This window comes from Canis aureus, chromosome 6 (genome assembly GCF_053574225.1).
Source record: "Canis aureus isolate CA01 chromosome 6, VMU_Caureus_v.1.0, whole genome shotgun sequence".
NCBI classification, from domain to species: Eukaryota; Metazoa; Chordata; class Mammalia; order Carnivora; family Canidae; genus Canis; species Canis aureus.
In genome coordinates, this window is record NC_135616.1 from 78,225,524 (window position 1) to 78,245,776 (window position 20,253).

A 20,253-nucleotide genomic window follows, 5' to 3' on the forward strand; every position below is an offset into this window, starting at 1 on the left:
CTGCGGAAAACTTTCCCAAATATAATCTGATAGGCAACAAAGCCTCCTAACAGATGTGAAGATTCGAGGAAGGATCCAAAGCACAACGGTGGGTAAGCACTGTTTTCATCTTAAGGAAGGGACTTCAGTGAAAATTGGGACTACAGATATTTTTATGTTTGAGTGTCATTCATCATAATTGCAGGGGAATGGGGAAACTCAAAGCCTGCTTATTTTATAATCCGTTGGTAAAATACTTGTTATTAATCCTGTATGTTTGCTTCTGAGCTCTCCAAGCAGGATAAAGGCACCTTGTCCCCCCCTCTGTCTCTCCGTCAGGGAGTTCTCGAGGGGTCAGGGGTCACAGTAGCTCTTGTCATCCCATCAGGGCCTACAAGGGAGTCTGTGACTTCAGGGCATGGGGGTCAGGGCTTCCTTCAGCCCCTGGCTCTGAATGTGGATGTGGGTGCGGGGCCACCATGGGCTGAGGAGCTCGTCTGCCACTTGCATATCTGGGGACACCCCAGAGAAACCATCAGGCTCCCCGGGATGGAGGGTGATGGGGGGGAGAGGGCAGCAAGGAAGGCTCCCACCTCTCCCCGCTGCCCATCCCCACTTCCCACTGTGTTGCCAACCACCCGAAAATCAGGTTACCCCACTCCCCACACCAGCTAGGACCTGGCCCCCGGTTGCTGAATCTTGCTCTGCATCTCTGAACAATTTCAGACGTGCACTTTCTTGAGCAGAGGAGAGTAAATAAGTAGGTGCTTTATCCAGCCCGGGGCAGGGGCTGCGGGCGCGATGCGGGGGTGCAGGCCCCCGAAGGCAGCGATCTTTCCTTCCTCCCTCCTTACTTTCTTTGAGTGAACAGCTCACCAAAGATCAGTGACAAAGCTCCCAGCGGCCTGGGAGGGTGATGCAAGGGCTCCAGTGCATTGAAAAGGAACGAGAAGCCTACTAAAGGCTCCCTGTGTCTTCCATCATGAAGTTTTGGGGGGCCACGGTCTCCACCAGGGACCCCAGCCTGCTCACGGCTTGAGCTTCTTTTAACTCCGTACCTACTCACAGTAGGTGCTCGGTAAACGTTTCCTGGATTGAGTCAAATACTTAATTCCTTTTCTTGGGATTGACGTATATTTGAAAACACAAATAATTGGAAAAGCAGTACTGATGGTCTATCTTTCCCCTTGAAGAAGGAATACGTGTCCTGATTTGTATGAAAGTCTTCCTCTTGGCTTTTCCTGTAACTGCTTTCAAAGACAGTCTAACAATCAAAAATTGCCCTTTTGCGGATAATTTCAGCGTCAACAGATTCTTGATTATCTGGAACAAAGAAAATATGACTTAGGAAACGTTTTGAAGGCCATTATCACCCAAAACACGAAACCCTACCTGACTTTTTATTATTAATTCACCGTGAATGTTCGCATCGTTTGAAAGTTAAAGCCTCGCACCTAAGATACAGATACTATTAGCTTCGTGAGCCCTTGTACTTCTTACATCCTAAGCAACCCAGCTCTTGCCTAAGTGAGTATGTTCTTTGGTCATTCTATGACCTGAGCGTGCAAGTGAAAAATACCCTATTTCTTCAAATTTAATATCAAATCATCACACATAAATTGTGAGACACACTGTCATTTTACGTACCACTGGAAAGGAAACACGCCTCCGATATCACTGTAGGACATATCTTGACTTGAAAGAAGTTTAGCTGTGAAGAGATATGTCTCAGGAGTGATGATATGAAGTGTCACTTGCCTGCCTAACAGATTTGTCATTCAAGTGCTGGAACCCCAAATCCTTGGACCGTGGAAGGACCACGCACCAAGCACACCACCTGTCACGAGCCTCATCCAATATAAAATTACCAATGGAGTTGTCTTAGGGCTTATGTATTTATTTCTGTATTTAACAGATATTACTTTGTACCTAAGATATGTATTAGAGACCACTCGTGCCTTCAAGGACTTACAGTCTAAAGCACATGACTTAGGGTTAAGCCAGGGGGCAGCTCACCATGGCCCTCAATCCAGCAGGCCTGTTTTTGTAAACTTCTGTTGCAACACATCCACGCAGATTTAGGCATTACCTGCCTTCACGCTATAGTGGCTGTGTAGTGGCAACAAAGACCACACGTTATCTGAAGGGCCTGAAACATTTACCATCTAGTCTTTTAGAAAACGTTGGCTGATCCCTGGTTTAGGCTAACGGTTTTGTACACAGGCCTGGGTCACTTAAAAAAAAAAAAAAAAAAAAAACAACTTTCACGTTTCCAACAAATAGCCCATCAGTTCAAGCTGGCACAGACTCCAAAGTCTAAAAAGGAAAACGGGAGAGAAAGTGAATAAACAGAGGATATAATCATAAAGAGAACAAACAAAGGGATCCTTGGGGGTGGGGGCTCAGCGGTTGAGCGCCTGCCTTCGGCTCAGGGCGTAATCCTGGGGTCCCGGGATCGAGTTCCGCATCGGGCTCCCTGCGTGGAGCCTGCTTCTGCCTCTGTCTGTGTCTCTGCCTCTCTCTGTGTGTCTCTCATGAATAAATAAAATCTTAAAAAAGAGAGAGAGAGAGAACAAATAATTACTTAAGAACTATCTGCTCTCTTCTCGCTTCTCACATGTGGTCTTCTGAGTAATCCGACATTGGTAAGGAAAGAAAAGACCTATTCGTCTGACAATGTTGCAGTTTATTAGCAACGCTGGCATTCAATTTTGCAAAGAAAGAGTTGAGCACGCGTAGGTAACGTCAGGTATGATGACCATGGACTCGAGCTGTGCCCCAATAATTTACCCATGACACCCCTCGATGCCTGCTTTTTGCGCTGTCATTCATCCTCATTCACCCAATATTTACTAAGCAATTATTATGTGCTAGTTTGTTCCAGCGACGAGGTTTATTGCCATGAACAGAACAAATCCTTTACTTTTATGGAGTTTGAATTTGAGTAGGAAGAGACAAAAATAGGTCAAATGATAAATGTGTACTATGTCAGGGAATGGTGCTGAGCACCGAGCTGAAACTGGGCAGGGTGGGAGAGGTGGGCCGTGCGCAGTCGCCACGGCCATTTGCGACAAACCCCGGGAGAGCAGGATCAAGCCATCCGGAAAGGCGGCCCGGGGGAAAGGATCCGCGCAAAGGCCCTGAGGCAGAGGCATTGCAGGCTGGGCTCGGGAGGCAGCCACGTGGCCTCTGCGGAGGCCCAAAGTGAACAGAACAGGGAGCAAGAAGGAATTAGGTTGGAGAGCATGGAAGGGTTTCATAGGCCGTGCCGGGGACTGCAGGGTCCCTCAGAGGGAGACGAGAAGCCGTCAGGGGATCTGGGGCAGCGGATGGTGTGACCTGACAGCTGAGTGGAGAACCCGCTGATGGTGGTCATGGGAAGTGGGCAAATGGGGGTGGGGGGAGCGGGCGGCTCTTGTACCAATTCAGGCAGGAAAGGAAGGTGGCTTGGGTTAGAACTGTCCTGGGAGGGGCCCCTGGGTCGCTCGGTGTTTGAGCCTCTGCCTACGGTTCAGGCCGTGACCCTGGGGTCCTGGGATCGAGTCCCCTGTGGGCCATCTGCTTCTCCCTCTGCTTGTGTCTCTGCCTCTCTCTGGGTGTCTCATGAATCAATAGATAAAATCTTTTTAAAAATCCCACAAAAACAGTACTGGGAAGGGGCACTGGGCTAGTTTAGCCAGTAGACCAAGTGATTCTTGATGCTGGGTGTCATGAGTTCAAGCCCCATGTTAGTTAAAAAAAAAAAAGCAGTATTGGGAAAAGTGGTGAGACACAGTCAGGTCCTGGATACCTTCCAGAGGTAATGCCTGGAGGATTTGATGGTGGATTGGATGTGAGGTTTTACAGGAAAAAAAAAAAAAAAGGTAAGGAAATTAACTCATTCCTTGTTATGAACAACTGACATTTCCTTAATCCTTTATAAAACGTAGATAAATGTATCTTTCGAAAAATAATATGCTAACTTGGTAACATAATCTAAGCAAAAGTATGTGCTGTCATACAGATAAAATTTCAAGACAAATTGTCTAGCCTCCTTTTCCAATCAGCAGCCTTCCTTAGGCCGCTCCTGGGAAGAAACCTGGTTTATTTGTTATACTTTACTCACCCGTGTGGTCTCATGTTCTTTTTTACAGACAGAGATTTCCTATATCTGCAATAGTATCAGTTATCAATGATAATCTATATTTTTCATTAAAAACTACTCCTAAATTTAGCATATTACAGCTTTAGTAAAAGACTATTTTTACAAAATAGCTTACAGTAGTATCCTGTTATTCCAGGTGAAGGGTTAAAAATCTAAATTCCAGGAGTGTTTTAAAAGAAACAAAATTGCGCTACTTTGGGTGGTCTTGGGCAGTGCTTTTGAAACACAAAGGTGCAAACAGTCACCTGGAGATCTTACTGAAAATGCAGATTCTGATTCACAGGTTCGGGATGGGGCGGCCACTCTGCATTTCTACCAAGCTGCCAGCGGATGCAGGGGCTACTGCCCTGGGGTCTCACTCCGAGGAGTGGAGCCCTGGCACCTCAGAACCTGGGCTAGGAGGCGATGAGCTAGAAGATGTCCTCTGTAGGTCAAGTGTAGAAACTAGGTAGGAATGGTCTATTCAAGAAACATTCATTGAGGGCTTGTAGAGGATCCCACCGTGGACTCCATGCTGGGGTTCAGAGAGGGAAGCCAGCTCCACTTGTGATGAATCTTCCAGACTGATAGGGAGCAACTAGATAAATGAGCAATTACAGCAGCCACGGTGCAGTGGCACGTAGGCCCCTCTGGACGGAGGAAGGGTGGGGAGGGGAGCTGTGAGTTCCCTGGGGGGTACACACAAGGAAGAGGACACGGAGGCAGAGACGTTCTGGAAGGAAGTGCAGGGCACAGGCGCAGGCCTGGTAGCTCGTAAATCCCTCTGTAATTGCAAACTGTTGGGGATGACTGGATGCCAGAGGCGGTGGGGGAGGTGGAGGGGCAGGGGGAGGGCGCCATGGTGGGGAGGCTGGGGGTTGGGGGTTTGGGGCGGGGAGCAGGGCTCTGAGGAGCCGCAGCAGCCCGGGAGCTTCTTTCCGATTTGGGACTTGAACGTACACATTTTTTCTTTTTAAGATTTTATGTATTTATTCCCGAGAAACCCAGAGAGAGAGGCAGAGACCCAGGCAGAGGGAGAAGCAGGCTCCTGCGGGGAGTGGATGCGGGACTCGATCTCAGGACCCCGGGGTCACGGCCTGGGCGCAAGGCAGGGGCCCCACCGCTGAGCCCGAGGTCACACGGGGAGGTCTGCGGGCATCGGGGACCGTGGGGAGGAGCAGACCCGCACCTGCCCGGGCCCCCACGACGCTGACCTCCCAGGACCGTAGTGTCCGCGCTGCCGCAGGTCACGCGCCCGGTAAGACCGTGATGCCCAAATGCAAAAGTACCGCTGCCCTAAAAATCACAACTTCCAAACGGATAGAACAATTCACGGGGATGCAAGCCGGTCCTCCTGGCTGCCTCCTGCAGGTGCGGGGGGTAAAGAGGGGGCAGGTGCCAGCAGGTGAGCCCCGGGGACCCACCCCTGCTGCGCTGAGACCCTGTTGACGCTTCTGGCGCAGTTGGAATCCCTGTGAGTCTCCGGCGTGATGCGTGCACAGGAGGGCAAATAATTCTGATTTCCAACGCGGAAGCCGCCTCTAAATTGGAAGTGAAAGACCAATTCGGCCTCCGTTCGCAGAGGAGCCAGTAAAATGAACCTGCAGGCTGGCGGGCAGTATCCCGGGGCGGTGCAATTTGTCCGGGGCCGAGGGAGCAGTGCGGGAGGGGGAGCACCACTGGAGGGGGGGGCAGCGCGGGAGGGGAGCACCACGAGAAGGGGGAGCACCACGGGAAGGGGGAGCACCGCGGGAGGGGAGCACCACGGGAGGGGAGCAGTGCTGGACGGGGAGCAGCGCTGGAGGGGGAGCACCGCGGGAGGGGAGCAGCGCTGGAGAGGGAGCAGCACGGGAGGGGGAGCACTGCAGGAGGGGGCGCAGCGTGGGAGGGGGAACAGCGCGGGAGGGGGAGCAGCGCGGGAGGGGAGCAGTGCTGGAGGGGGAGCAGCACGGGAGGGGAGCACTGCGGGAGGGGAGCAGCGCTGGAGGTGGAGCAGCATGGGAGGGGGAGCACTGCAGGAGGGGAGCAGCGCTGGAGGTGGAGCAGCATGGGAGGGGGAGCACTGCAGGAGGGGAGCAGCGCTGGAGGGGGAGCAGCGCGGGGGGGGGGCAGTGCGGGAGGGGGAGCAGCGGAGGAGGGGAAGGACTGAGGGAGGGGGGAGCAGCGCGGGAGGGGAAGCACTGCGGGAGGGGGGGCAGCGCGGGAGGGGAAGCAGCCCTGGAGGGGAGCAGCCCCGCCCCGGCCCCTGAGGCTCCGTCACAAACCGCTGTGTGGCCCTCGTGGCAAAAAAGCGGCCACCCCGGGCTTTAGTGCAGCAGGGCGGGGCTCAGGCTGCGGAGGGCGGGCGGGCGGGCGGGATAAGCACCAGCCGCGGAGGGCGGGCGGGTCGAGGCTGCCTTGCGTTTGGAGGCTCCGCAAAGGAGGAGAATGACAATTTAAACAATCCCAAGCCTCTGGCAGCGCCCCCCCCACCCCCCACCCCCGCCAGGTTGCGGTAACGGCTCCTAGTAAATGGCTTTGCTCTTGCTCCTTTGCTCTGCTTCCCGTAATACCCTGAATCCTTCAGGAAGCAGTCGTCTCCCCACTTTACAGACAAGAAAACTGAGGTCCAGAGCCCAGAAGCGTGTATGCATCGCCCAAGGGTGCTGCTTTTTGATTCCCTGTGTTCGTGGCTCTGACACTTGGTCCTTGCACGCCGCGGGCAGATGCCCACTCGGGAGCAAGCTGGTACTGTCAGAGCATCAGCACACTGAGGCGGCCAGGGATCCGGGTGATTTTACTTGTGTTTCCCCCCAGGTGGCGGTTCCTGCTTCCAGCCGGTGGCTTCCACTCTCCACTTCCTTTGGGAATCGCAGCAGGGTTGGCGAGAGCTGGCGAACAATTTAGAAAGTCACTGTAAAAACACAGCCCTCCGGCAAGGAAGTAAGTAGTACAGAAATATGAGGGCACGGCCGGTGGAAGTATCTAGAACACGGAAGGGCTGGGGGGTGGCCCAGTGCAGGGCATTGGGCCGCTGCCAGGCCCCACTGTTCTACTTCCCTACCCCCAGAGGAGGGGGCCCTGAACACAGCCCCCATCTCCCAGGGGCCACCCTGGACTCGGACTCCCCTGTGGGTGGCAGGAAGAAGGGGGGGACTGGGGCGTGGCCCCGGAGACCTGGGCTCCCTGCATGGAGCCTGCTTCTCCCTCTGCCTGTGTCTCTGCCTCTGTGTGTCTCTCATGGGTAAATAATCTTAAAAAAAAAAAAAAAAGCGGGGGGGGGGGGCATGTGGTCTCCAAAGCCATAAGAGCCCTTTTCCTTCTCCGCTCAGGCTTTTCCGGGTTGCAAACCCTTCTTCTAGACCTTCTAGAAAAGCCAGTAACCAGCGCCCTCCCCGAGTCCTCACACTTAGCACAGTCCTTCCTCCGTGTGTCCTGGACACCTTGGGGTCCTCCACTTCAGGCACAGCTGGCTGTGAAGGGCCTTTGTCGATGTGAACGTGCAGCAGCAGCAGCAGCAGCCTGGGGGTTAGGACGCTGTCCCTCCACGCGGGGGGCTTCCACCTGACCGCGAGGGGCCTTAACTGCAAGTACAAGGTTGGGGGGGGGGAGAAAATCCTGCCTCAAGGCCGCCGTGTCACCTCCTGCCTGAGCTCCCCGCTGCCAGCCTGCTCTACAAATGCCAGGCTTGAAATACAACCTACAAAAAAGAAAAGAAAGAGGGAGAGAAAGGAAAGGAAAGAAAGGAGAGGAGAGGAGAGGAGAGGAGAGGAGAGGAGAGGAGAGGAGAGGAGAGGAGAGGAGAGGAGAGGAGGAAGGGAGGGGAAGGGAAGGGAAGGGAAGGGAAGGGAAGAAGGGAAGGGAAGGGAAGGGAAGGGAAGGGAAGGGAAGGGAAGGGAAGGGAAGGGAAGAAGGGAAGGGAAGGGAAGGGAAGGGAAGGGAAGGGAAGAGAAGAGAAAGACCCTGTACAGGTGCACGCGTGCTTCTTGCCGCCCCCGCCCCGCGGGCCTCTGTGTGGGGAGGGAGGGCCCGGTGCCACCTCCACCGCTGACGCATCCATGGCCCTGTCACGCGTGCAGACACACCAGGAAGATACGGGGCCCAGACACGTGCAGGTAGGTCTATGCAGTCTGTGCAGCCCAGCCTGGGCGGGGGGTGTCCGCTGGCCGCCCGGCCACCCCGGCCTGGGGGGTGCCCAGCGCAGGGACCCCGGCCTCGCTGCACAGGCCTGCCTGCCTCCGCCCGCACCGTCAGCTCCTGAGCACCCCCACGCAGGGTGTACGAATCCGGGGGACGCGGCCCTGCCTCCCCCTGGGTTCCCACCCAGAGTTCCCAGTCCACGGTGTGGCGCCCACCCAGCTGGTCGTCGCAGCCAAAGGGGAAAGGGCACTGAGGCGCCCTCCCCGCCATCTCCGTGTCTCCGGGTCATCACCGAGATTTTCTTAAATATCTCTCAAATGTGCCTCTCCATCTTCCCGCCACCGCCCCGGTTTGGACGACCGGAGGCTCGCATCTAGACCATTCCAAACTGCTTCCTTCGCTACAAAGATGCCAGAATCCTCTTTTCAAAATGCAAATCTGAGCATCTTCTCTGATTAAAATCCTTTAGTGGGTTTTCTTGAAGGGAAAAGGCCCTCCCTCCCCCTCTGGGTCACCCCGCACCGCGCTTCCCTTCCACCCCGCCGAACACGCTGGCACCCCCACCCCGGGGAGGGGACTCGCCCTGCCATCCGTCCTCCCTCAATGTCTCCGTCTCCCTCCCTGGCTTCGTGGCCTCCACTGGGGCCTTAGGTCGGCCTGCTTAGGTCCTCAGGGAGGCCGATGCCGAGACGGATTGGGAAGGGCAGGAGATTCCCGGGGGAGCTTCTGTGAGGGAGAAAGGGGAGAGAAGCAGGCATAAAGTGGAAAAGCTTTTTTTAAAAAAAAAAGATTTTATTTATTTATTCATGACACACACAGAGAGAGAGATTGAGAGGCAGAGACACAGGCAGAGGGAGAAGCAGGCTCCATGCAGGGAGCCCGACGTGGGACTCGATCCCGGGTCTCCAGGATGAAGCCCTGGGCTGAAGGCAGGTGCTAAACCGCTGAGCCACCAGGGCTGCCCTGGAAAAGCTTTTTGAGCAGAACAAGGGTCTGACATCTGTGGAAGAACAGAGGGAAGGAAAAACTGGGTAAGAATATTCTCGAACTGCAGTGTAGCGTCTGCTCCGAGAAAGCCTCAACCAGGTCACGAGGCCGAGCGGTCTGGGGAGACAGGGGCCTTGGCGTGAACATTAGGTTGGATCCCAAAGGGGCAGCAGCCGGAGGCCGTCGGCCAACTGCTCTTCCTTCAACGAGCTCTCTCTCGAAGGGAGCGCGACGTGCCGTGCCTCTACGACAGCCACAGATCTCTGTGCAAACTCTGTGCATTTTTCGGCAAAAAAATATTTTCCTGTATCAAGGTTGATTCCTCAGATTACTATAGATTACCAGAGCAAGATAGACCAACATTTTAAAGATTCTTGACTCATCACAGATTCCCAATCACCAATAAATAAATAAATAAATAAATAAATAAATAAATACTGAATTACTTTCACTCTCCTAGGTTTAATAAGATACGAAATTGTACCAATATATTTTATGACATTTTGAAGAACAAAGTTAGAAGGAATGTTAAGGGAGGGGAGCCTTTGGAAGTAACAATAAATTGAGAAAAAGAAAATTTAGTAACCTATTTTCTAAATAGTCTGTAAAATATCAGTTTGATTGCAGAAATAGGAGAGTTATAAATACATGTGGTCGCTGTTAAACGGAACTCCTCTCTTTTCCATTCAGTTTGCCTTGTAAATAACCACCCCAAGCTAGAGATTGACACTAACTCCGAAAAAATAACTCTTATTTTATGTTTCTTGAAAAGGTGAAAAGATAAGTATGACACAGTTCCTACCCTTGGGAAGTTCACATCCTAGCCAGAGAAAAAGACTTGTAATAACGGACCACATACCACCACCTGGTGCGGATTATAATGAAGTGAACAGAGACGAGAGAGGACTTTATTCAGCCACCATGGAGAGAGAAAGAAGAAACCGATTCAGACAACTGACCGACGAACTGGACTTTGAGGAACGAAGAGGAGTTTTCCAAACGGAAGATATTACCAATACAGGATTCGTGCTTGCAGGGGCGTGGAGGTATGACAGTGCGGACAACGTTAGAGGCAGTGATCGCACGCAAGGTTGGTGTTAAAGACGGGGTATCAGGGCTTGTCCTGGCGTGCTAAGGCATGTGTGTTCTCCTCTGTAAACATGGCAAGGGTGGAAAAGGTTTTCAAGGTTTTTTTTCTTTTTCTTTTTAATTGGAATACAGCTGCCGTACAACACTACACTGGCTTCAGTGTAGAACAGAGGTTCAACAATTACATCCTTCACAAAATGCTCATCTCGGTAAGTATAGTTGCCATCTGTCACCATACAAGATTATTACAATATTATTGACTCTATTTCCTATACTGTACTTTTTCATTCCTGCCTGTACCACACTTATTTTATTTTTTTTAAAGATTTATTTCATTTTTTTATGATAGACATAGAGAGAGAGAGAGAGAGAGAGGCAGAGACCCAGGCAGAGGGAGGAGCAGGAGTCCCGACGTGGGACTCGATCCCGGGACTCCAGCAACATGCCCTAGGCTGAAGGCAGGCGCTAAACCGCTGAGCCACCCAGGCATCCCCACACTTATTTTATAAGTAGAAGTTTGTACCTCTTTTTTTTTTTTTTTAAGTTTGTACCTCTTAATCCCCTCCACCTGTTTTCCCATCCTCCGCCTTCTCCCTTTTGGCAACCATCAGTTTGTTCTTTGCATTTACAAGTCTGTTTTGTTGTTGCTGTTAGTTTGTTTTGTTATTTGTTTATTCACTTGTTTTTTTTAAATAAATTTATTTTTTATTGGTGTTCAATTTACCAACATATAGAATAACACCCAGTGCTCTTCCTGTCAAATATTCACTTGTTTTTAAGTAGGCTCCACAGCCAGCATGGGGCCCAACACAAGGCCCGGACTCATGACCCTGAGACCAAGACCCGAGCTGAGGTCAAGAGTAAGACCAACTTAGCCAACTGAGCCGCCCAGATGCCCCTAGATTCCATATAAAGGTGAAATCATATGGTACTTTTCATTCTCTCTGTGGCTTATTTCATTTAGCATAACGCCCTCTGTGTCCATCCACGTTATCGTGAGTGACAAAATCTCGTTCATTTTTATGGCTGAGTAATATTCCATGTGTACATACATTTCATCTTCTTCATCCATTCATCTATCAATGCACACTTAGGTTGCTTCCATATATTAACTATCATAAATAATATTTATGATTTTTGAGTAGGGAAATGTCATATCCAGAGCTGTGTTTTATTTTATTTTATTTTTTTGGTTTAAGATTTTATTTATTTATTCATGAGAAACATAAAGAGAGAGAGAAGCAGAGACAGAGGCAGAGGGAGAAGCAGGCCCCATGCAGGGAGCCCGATGTGGGACTCGATCCCGGGTCTCCAGGATCACGCCCTGGGCTGAAGGCAGACACCAAAACGCTGAGCCACCCAGGGATCCTCTAGAGCTGTGTCTTAGAAAGATCATGCTGGCAGCAAGGAGGAGGGATTGGAGATGAGACTAGAGGCAGAGAGGCCAGTTCAACTATTGCAATAGTCAAAGTCAGGAAGTGTCACGGGCATGGGGATAAATCTGAGAGCAGTAGCAATGGGAAAATGTGAAGATGGACAGAATCAAGAAACTTTTGGAATATAAGGTCTAAGTCTTGGTCTCTAGGTTCCGTGGTTCAGCCTTTACGTGGAGTACACACAGCTGATATCCCGGAAAACAATACCTGGAGAAGGATCATCTTTCCGAGATACCATGAAAGCATCTGACAGCTTGTCTTCAGCTAGTCCAGGCCTTACAAGAGTTAACGTAATCTTCCTGGTTGACGCCAATAAACATCCTCAGATCTTACAATGGTCCATTGAACATTGGGTTCATAGCATGAAATCTTTTTAATGATTTATTGGATTTATTAATTTTTGGAATAGGATTCTTGTCATTTTCATAAATAGTTAGCCGAGGTATGTTGTAATAGGAAGAGTGAGAAGTGGTCACGATCGTTCCCAAATGTGGAGCATCTGGCTCTCAAACCAGAGTTATTCTTCACCTCTCCCCCCTTTTTGTTCCAAAGATGTCATTTCCTTCTCATTTAGGTATATGATTCAGATTCAGCCACTCTGCTATTTTCAAAACGAACAAAATTAATCAACTTATTCCAAGAAAAGAATCTCAGAATGAGATTATGATCTAGAAATTATGGTCAAATTATGTGACGGCGGAGCTCAGTTAAATATGACCCGTGGTCATTATCATTAAGCAGATTGTGTGGATGGCAGGGACACCCCACAAGAGATGGCTTTTTAGAAAGCGCAACAAACATGGAAGACTCAAACCAATGGTTTTAAGCAATCGCCCACCCTTGGCTTTGAGGAGCTTTTTATGGGTAGTAGAGATACATGCGTCGTTCCACCGCACATTCGCATATGTGATCGCTGACGGACACCTCTACCTGGGGTGTCTCACAGGCCTCCCAAAGTCGACATGGAATCATTTTGCTCCTAGGGTCAACTCTTCCTACCATATCATATCTCTGTGACTCCTGACAGCCCATCCCTGGCAGCCCTCATCCATCTTTCTTTTTTTTTTTCCTCCCCCACCATACACACGAGTCCATTCCCCAGCTACCCCCTTAGGTCCTCCTATTCCAGCCTCTTCTTTTGTCTTCCTACTGTCACCAGGAGGTTTTTGTTCCCGCTTCCTCTCCCCTGGAGGAGCCCTCTAACAAGCCGCAGCCTTCAAATCTCCTCGTATTCCTGTCCATTCGGTTTATGGTACCCAAATTAACCTTTCTAAAGCAGAGCTTCCAAGGCAGAACTTTAGAATGTTCAAAAATGGTTTAATGGTTTTACTTTCTCTACCAAATAAATTCCGTACTCTTTAGTCTGATAGTTTCAGGCCCTGCAAGTCTGGCTCCAAACCACCCCTACCCCCATCCCCACCCTGAATGTGAACCCAAAGTGCACAACTATTTATGAGTCAGATCCTACAATCCTTTCTGGATCCATGACCCTGTTAAACCATTACTCTGCTGAAAATTTTTCTGCCCTCTCCACCCGTCAAAATCTGTGAACTCCTTCCATGATGTAATGTTAACAAAACAAAGAAACAAAAAGAATATATTCTATATTATACACTGATATAATCATACTCATTATTCTCTCTCTCTCTCTCTCTCTCTCTCTCCATTTATCTACCCATCACTCTATCTAGAAAAAGGAAATCAGGTTTTAAAAGATATATATCAAGTTGTTAAAAGGAGACTGCTCTCTGTGGCACAATTCTGGGTGGATTTTCCCCCCTTTTTATTATTAAATTCGAATTTTTCTGCAGAGAACATGTATTATTTTAGTAAGAAATATATCGGGTTTTTTTTAAGATTTTATTTATTTATTCATGAGAGATACAGAGAGAGAGAGAAAGGCAGAGACACAGGCAGAGGGAAAAGCAGGCTCCATGCAGGGAGCCCAACGTGGGACTCGATCCCTGGTCTCCAGGATCACACCCTGGGCTGAAGGCGGCGCTAAACCGCTGAGCCACCCAGGCTGCCCTATATCAAATTTTAAAACAATAATTTAAATGGAAAAAAAAAAAAGCCTGTCCACATTTTAAGGCATTCCTCACATCTAACCTTTTTACTAAACTTTCTTTGATGATTAAAGGTGTATATATGAGCACCCCTACTTCAACTTGCTCTGCACACACCTACACACACACATACACAGAGTCATTGAAAAGTCACAAGAAAGAGCATAAGCTTTGAAATAAAAAAGAAAAAAATCACTTTTGGGTTTTTTAATTTTTTTTGGTGGGGGGGAGGTGTCATGTAGGTTCCATGCTGAGCGTGGAGCCCAAGGCAGGGCTTGAACTCACAACCCTGAGATTAAGACCTGAGCTGAGATCAAGAGTCAGACCCCTAACCAACTGAGCCATGCAGGTGCCCCAGATTCACTTTTGATTGTCACTTTGGATCCATTCCTGACCCCACTATTCCACACCTTGCCCACTGGGGCCCCAGTGACACCACCCACGGTCAGGCTCAGCCTAGTTGATCTCACCATCGCCACGGGCAATACGGTGCAGCACACTGGCTTTTAATTTTACAATACTGTACATTTTAAACGGATAATTGTTGATCAAAAAAAACATTTAAGAACAAACTTTTGGATGCACTTCCAGTTAAATAACAGCACTCTCCCGCCGTGCCCCTGCCTTTAAAAAAGAAAAGAAAGCCTGCAGAAGAGAGAAGAGCATACATTTCCCTTAGCGAGGGTCCCCTGGCACCCTTACCCAACACCTTGGTTGCCTTGACTTACCCGACAGTACATAATTCCCTTCCAGCTTTACCTCTGTTTGTGGGGACTCAAAGCCCCCCCGCCGCCCCCGCCCGGCCCGTATTTTGGATTTCCCCATTGTCTTCAATCAGTGACAGCTCTCAGTTGTCAGCACCTTGATAAATCTGGCCACTGGGAGTTTCTTGGAGGGAGGGAAGAGTAACTAATAGGGATATTTCTACAACTTTGTCTTAAGTGTTTTGGTGGCAGAAACCACAATTCCCAGGTCAGCTCTTCAGTCTTTGTGGCTCTGTCCCTAAGAAGCAGCCCAGGAGAGCGGTGCCCGATTCCATTCCCTTGCTTCATCCAGCCTCAGCCTTAGCTTTTTCATCAGAAATCAGCTCTCTTGGGATCCCTGGGTGGCTCAGCGATTTAGCACCTGCCTTCAGCCCAGGGCGTGATCCTGGAGACCGGGGATCGAGTCCCACGTCGGGCTCCCTGCATGGAGCCTGCTTCTCCCTCTGCCTGTGTCTCTGCCTTTCTCTGTGTGTCTCTCATGAATAAATAAATAAAATCTTTAAAAAAAAAACGAAAGAAATCAGCTCTCTTGAATATGTATTAAAAACACTCCATCTTTGCCTCCATTTTCATAGAAAGTTAACTTCTGAAAGCAAGAACATTTTTTGTTGGTACTTTAAAAAGCTAGTTCCAAATTGCATTTAGCTGAAGCCAAAGGTAGCATTCAATTTATTTAAATGCAATTTCTTATGAGTGTACTTGGAGAGAAGGTCAATAAAAGAGTGCCAGGAGAATTTCCCTCATCTCCATTATGCCTGCTTCCCTTTGCCCACGCAGAAGTCAAGAAATTTCAAGCAGTAGGACAGAATGTTCAGCTTTTCAATAATTAGCTGAACATAACCTGGAAATAAAAAAGGGAGGAAAAAAAAATAAAACGACTCTTCCAAAAAACAGAAATAGTACACTTAGGCCCCTCAGTACGGAGTCCCAGCTGAACTACAGTCTGAGCTTGGACATTTGGCTGAAAAAAAAAAAGTTGAGACTACATACTGAAGCATTTTCTATTAATTATAGTATTTAAAATACACACATATCTTATTTCTATATTTGAACTTCACTTTTTTTTTTTTTTTTTTTTTTTTTTTGCTTCCTAATATAGATGACTTGGTAATACATAGTTTAAGTCGCTTGGTAGTTGCCGGTTGTTTTTGCCTTGTTCCATTCTTTTCTTCAAAATCATATCTTTTCCATCAATTGGAAAATTATATCAATAGCTTCATAGCTGATAGATTATAAATTCTTTAAATAAAAAATTAGTTAAAAAATATTTTTTTAAATTTTATTTGCACAAGCAGGGAAAGTGGCAGAAAGAGAGAGAGAGAGAGAGAGAGAGAGAAGCAGACGCCCACTGAGCAAGGAGCCCAATGTGGGGCTCGATCCCTGGATCCTGGGATCATGACCTGGGCTGAAAACAGATGCTTAACTGACTGAGCCACCCAGGTTGCCCCTAAAAAAAATTCATTTAAGAAGAGAAGACCAAGATATACTTAAATTATAAGAATAATAGAAAGTTGTATTTCTTCAATATGGGAAAAAAAAAAAAACAAGGTGGTGTACACTTTACTGGGAACAGTGAAGCCTGGGACCTATGTACTTAGGGTACTTTAGGTTAAAGTCTATGCCAGACCAATTCTCATCTTTAAGTTCTCCTAATGACAAACTCAGATTTTAGTAATTGTTTAAAAGTCCCAAAAGGAATATTGGGGGCGCTTGGGTGGCCCAGCTGGCGAAGCATCTGCCTTTGGCTCAGGTCAGGATCCCCGGGTCCTGGGATGCAGCCCCGCATCGGGCTCCCTGCTCGGCTCCCTGCTTGGCTCCTTGCCCTGCCTCCACCCGCCACTCTTCCTGCTTGGGCTTGCTCTCCCTCTCTCTCTGTCAAATCAATAAATTAAATCTTTTTTTTTTTTTAAGATAAACTTCGAAATCCAAGATTGAAATTAAGGGGGTACAACTTCATGAGGAATCTGGGATAGCTCTGGAAAGAGGAGAACACATTACAGAGTTTTAGAAGGTTTTGTTCCTGTGACTATTTAATTATATTATTCGATTCAGGAAAACTGTAAGAGAAGGCAGGAGTGAGACTTGATTTTCCCAGCTGCTTTGTTGGGAGTTGGGGTCACTGAGCGTGAGGAGCCCCCCTTCCCTGAGCCACTCACTGGCAGGAGCAGGTTTTCCTGCGAGGCTTCAACGGCGCTGGGGCCCACGGACAGCCAGGCCTGGACGGCCGCGGGGACCAGGACCCGTCAGGTGCTCCCGGCCGATGGCCTGCGCTTACAGCCCTAAGAAGCTCTTGGGGACCTTAGGAGATAGATCCCCGCCAGCGCTTTTGGGTCGCGACCGAGCGCCCCATGCGGTTCAGCAGCAGGATCCAAACCTGGGGGACACCGCAGGCGCCAGTGCTGGGGTTGACCTGCTCCCTCGTCGGCGACGATGCATTTTGCCTCCCCAGCCCTGTTTGTTCACCTGCAGGTGACACTGGAGGGACGCGGTGATCGCGGCCGCCTGGCAGCTCTAACCCGGGACCAGGGCCCGGCGACGCTCTGCGGATCGTGTCACAGGACCAGAGTGAGTGAGCGGTGACAGGGAAACGCATCGGAAGTCCCCTAACCACTCGTGTTCTCCTGCAAGGACGAAGGATGGATGTTAGGGCGCCTGGGGGGCTCCGTGTGCCTCCGGCCCAGGTCATGATCCAGGAGCCCCCCGGGGGGCTCCCCTGCTCCTCACCCGCTCTGCTTGCTTACTCTCAAATAAATACATAAATCAAATCTCTAAAAAACAAAAAGAACAGATTTTAAGTTCACAGAAATTAAACAGAAATGGCTAAACATAGGAAAAGATGCTCAGCTTCATTTCTGATTGATTGATTGATTGATTGATTGATTGATTCATGAGAGACCCAGAGAGAGGCAGGGACACAGGTTCTCTGCAGGGAGCCCGACGTGGGACTCGATCCGGGATCTCAGGATCACGCCCTGGGCCGAAGGCGGGCGCCCAACCGCTGAGCCACCCCGGCGGCCCCCTTCATTTCTAATTTTAAGATGCAAATAAAAACAACGGTATACCACTTTCACCCGTCAGATTAGGAAAAATGAAAGATGAAATGTTTTGCCACCCGGGGGTGACTGAGTGGCGGGAAACTGGTCCTCTCTTAATGCTGTTGGTGTGAATGAAGCAGGTGCAGCCTCCTCAGAAGTCACTCGGCCCATCACTGGCCAGATCAACCCAGTTTCGTGCATTTACTCGCCGAGCAAACAATTTCACTCCTAAGGATTTAGCTTACAGATATACTTGCAAAAGCACGCTCAGCTGTGTGTACAGGAATGCTCAATACAGAATTGTTTGAAATACAACCGTGAATGTAACATAAATGTCCATTAAAGGGAAAATGGTTAAATAAATCATGCATCATCCATTTAATGAGATATTATACAGCTCTAAAAAAAAAATCTGTGTGCTGAAATGGAAAGATGCTAAGAATGTTATTAAGCGTTGGAGACGCTTATGCATATCCTATACTTTGTTTAAAAATAAAGGAAAAATTCAATATTTGTATATCAATTTTCTAGAAACCCTCTAGAATGCTGTACAATTTGGGTCACCCTAGGGACGAAGGATTTGGTGGTCAGGGGATGAGAGACAGATCTTTCCTTCCATTTTATAAATTCATTTTATCATGGTCATTTACATTTATAATTTTTTAAAATATTTTATTTATTTATTCATGAGAGAGGCAGAGACACAGGCAGAAGGAGAAGCAGGCTCCCTACGGGGAGGCCCATATGGGACTCGATCCCAGGACCCCGGGGTCATGCCTTGAGCCAAAAGCAGAGGCTCAACCACTGAGCCACCCAAGGGCCCCTACATTTATAATTTTTTACAAACCTACTTAAAACAAGAAATAGCTTTGAGAAACTGTAGGGAAGGAATGCCACGGAACGACAGTGTGTGCAGCCTGACGCCTGGGGGATGGCACCCGGTGGCCAGCCTGCACCGTGGCTGTGGGTGTGGAGATTACCAGACCCGTGGAGTGAGGACGCTGGTTCACGACTGCTCTTTTCACCTGCCCAGAATCCCCTTCCCCTTCTTTGGGTAGCAGGACTTACTTTGTGGGGAAGGGGGACCACCGTCCTCCCACCCCTCAGTCCCTACGTTGCAGGTGCAGGCTGGGGAACTGGACATTTGGCTCCAATTCCAAGTGTGGACACTGAGCCTGGCCTGGCCAGGAACTGTCATGATGGCTTTGCTGGGCCACGCATGGGCCCCGAGAGCATCCCCAGGCCTTCTGCCAGGGCTCCAGAGGGCCAGCCCTTCCCCGTCTGAGTGCAGAGCTCCTGGAACAAACGTCTCGAACTGCTGTGGCCATTGCTGCCACCAACTGGGTGGAGATTTGTCTGAAAAATGAAACAAAAATAGAGGAAATCAGAACTTCTGTGATGAGAGACAGGTTCCTGTGGACACGAGCACCTGGACCAGCCACGGAGAAGCCTTTCCAATTGCCTTTCTGTAGTCTTAGACTTTCCATGAGCTGATAAAATCCATCCTTCCTCTTGCTGATTTCAGTTAAGCTTCTATCAGTTTCGACCAAAAGTCCTGGCAGATGGAAGCACCTTAGGCTTCTCTGCAACAGGCAGCGGTGCCCATGCTGCCTTCGAAGCCAGTGCCCAGCAGTGTGCATGCCCAGGCAGCGGTACTTTTATTTTACACAATTCTCCTGCCTATAATTTCCATATCCTCCGACCCCTGTCCCAGCAGGGAGTAGAAGCTCAGTGACATTTCTGGGGCATGAGGCAATCACTCTAATTTTCAATATCCCAGCAGTGTCTCTGTGTAAAACATAGCACCTTGTGCCCATTTTTTTTTTTTTTCTTGCATTTTGGGCCTCTTCAATGGTTAAGACTTCGGGATGGAAAACCTGAAACCACAGATTCCTGAGCCCCAACCAACCCTTCTCCATATGGCGGCTTTTGCAAAACCTAAAAGATTGGGGTGCCTGGATAGTGCAGTGGGCTAAGCGGCCTGCTCTTGCTGTCCGCTCCGGTCATGATCTCAGGGTCCTGGGATCGACCTCTGTTCGGGCTGGTGCTCAGCCCAGAGTCTGCTTCAGGATTCTCTCTCTCTCTCTCTCCCTCTGTCCCCGCCCCTGCTCTCTCTCTCTCTCTCTCTCTCTTTCTCTCATAAATAGATAGATCTTAAATTTTTTTTAAAACAAATCTTAGAGACACCTGAGTGGCTCAGTGGTTGAGCATCTGCCTTTGACTCAGAGTGTGATCCGGGGTCCAGGATCGAGTCCTGCGTCGGGCTCCCTGTGGGGGGCCTGCTTCTCCCTCTGCATATGTCTGCTTTTCTCTCTCTTTCGCTCTCTCTCTGTCTCTCATGAATAAATAAAATAAAATCTTTAAAAAACAATAATAATTTTTTTAAAAAGCCCAAGAGACCACAGTCAGAACTCCACAGCAGAACCACACAGACCCTTACTGAACTCTGTTATTCAAACACTTGATTTTTTCCTATTTACTAGAATAGGACAGGTATTGGAAGGATGAAAGAATTCCAAGTGATCAGCCCCGTTTCTTTTCTTTTCTTTATTTCCCTTGTTCTTCATTTTTAAAAAAATATGTTAACAACTTCTTTAAGCGACTTCTGCGGCCTAAAGGGCTTTAGAATCTTAAACACGTGCCAATGGCTCGTCC

General features: G+C 49.1%; 1 protein-coding gene across 11 annotated transcripts; it reads left to right on the top strand.

Moving 5' to 3' along the window:
- The first annotated feature begins 14 nt into the window (after positions 1-14).
- On the top strand, positions 15-18,050 carry LOC144316461 (uncharacterized). Of its 11 annotated transcripts, none has more exons than XR_013382437.1 (7): positions 6,470-6,727; positions 6,899-7,024; positions 7,414-7,667; positions 9,981-10,298; positions 10,430-10,506; positions 11,078-11,225; positions 11,883-13,633. XR_013382437.1 is itself a non-coding variant. In XM_077902390.1 (6 exons), the coding sequence occupies exons 4-6, from the start codon at positions 9,995-9,997 to the stop codon at positions 12,108-12,110; spliced, it is 609 nt and encodes a 202-aa protein (XP_077758516.1). In that variant the 5' UTR covers positions 15-92; positions 6,899-7,024; positions 7,414-7,667; positions 9,981-9,994; the 3' UTR covers positions 12,111-13,634. The 11 variants fall into 11 exon arrangements, 8 of the variants coding, with proteins under 8 accessions (XP_077758516.1, XP_077758515.1, XP_077758523.1 ...); XR_013382436.1 differs by having other exon boundaries at positions 11,081-11,212; positions 11,883-13,630; XR_013382435.1 differs by having other exon boundaries at positions 11,081-11,225; positions 11,883-13,629.
- The last annotated feature ends 2,203 nt before the right edge of the window (positions 18,051-20,253 follow it).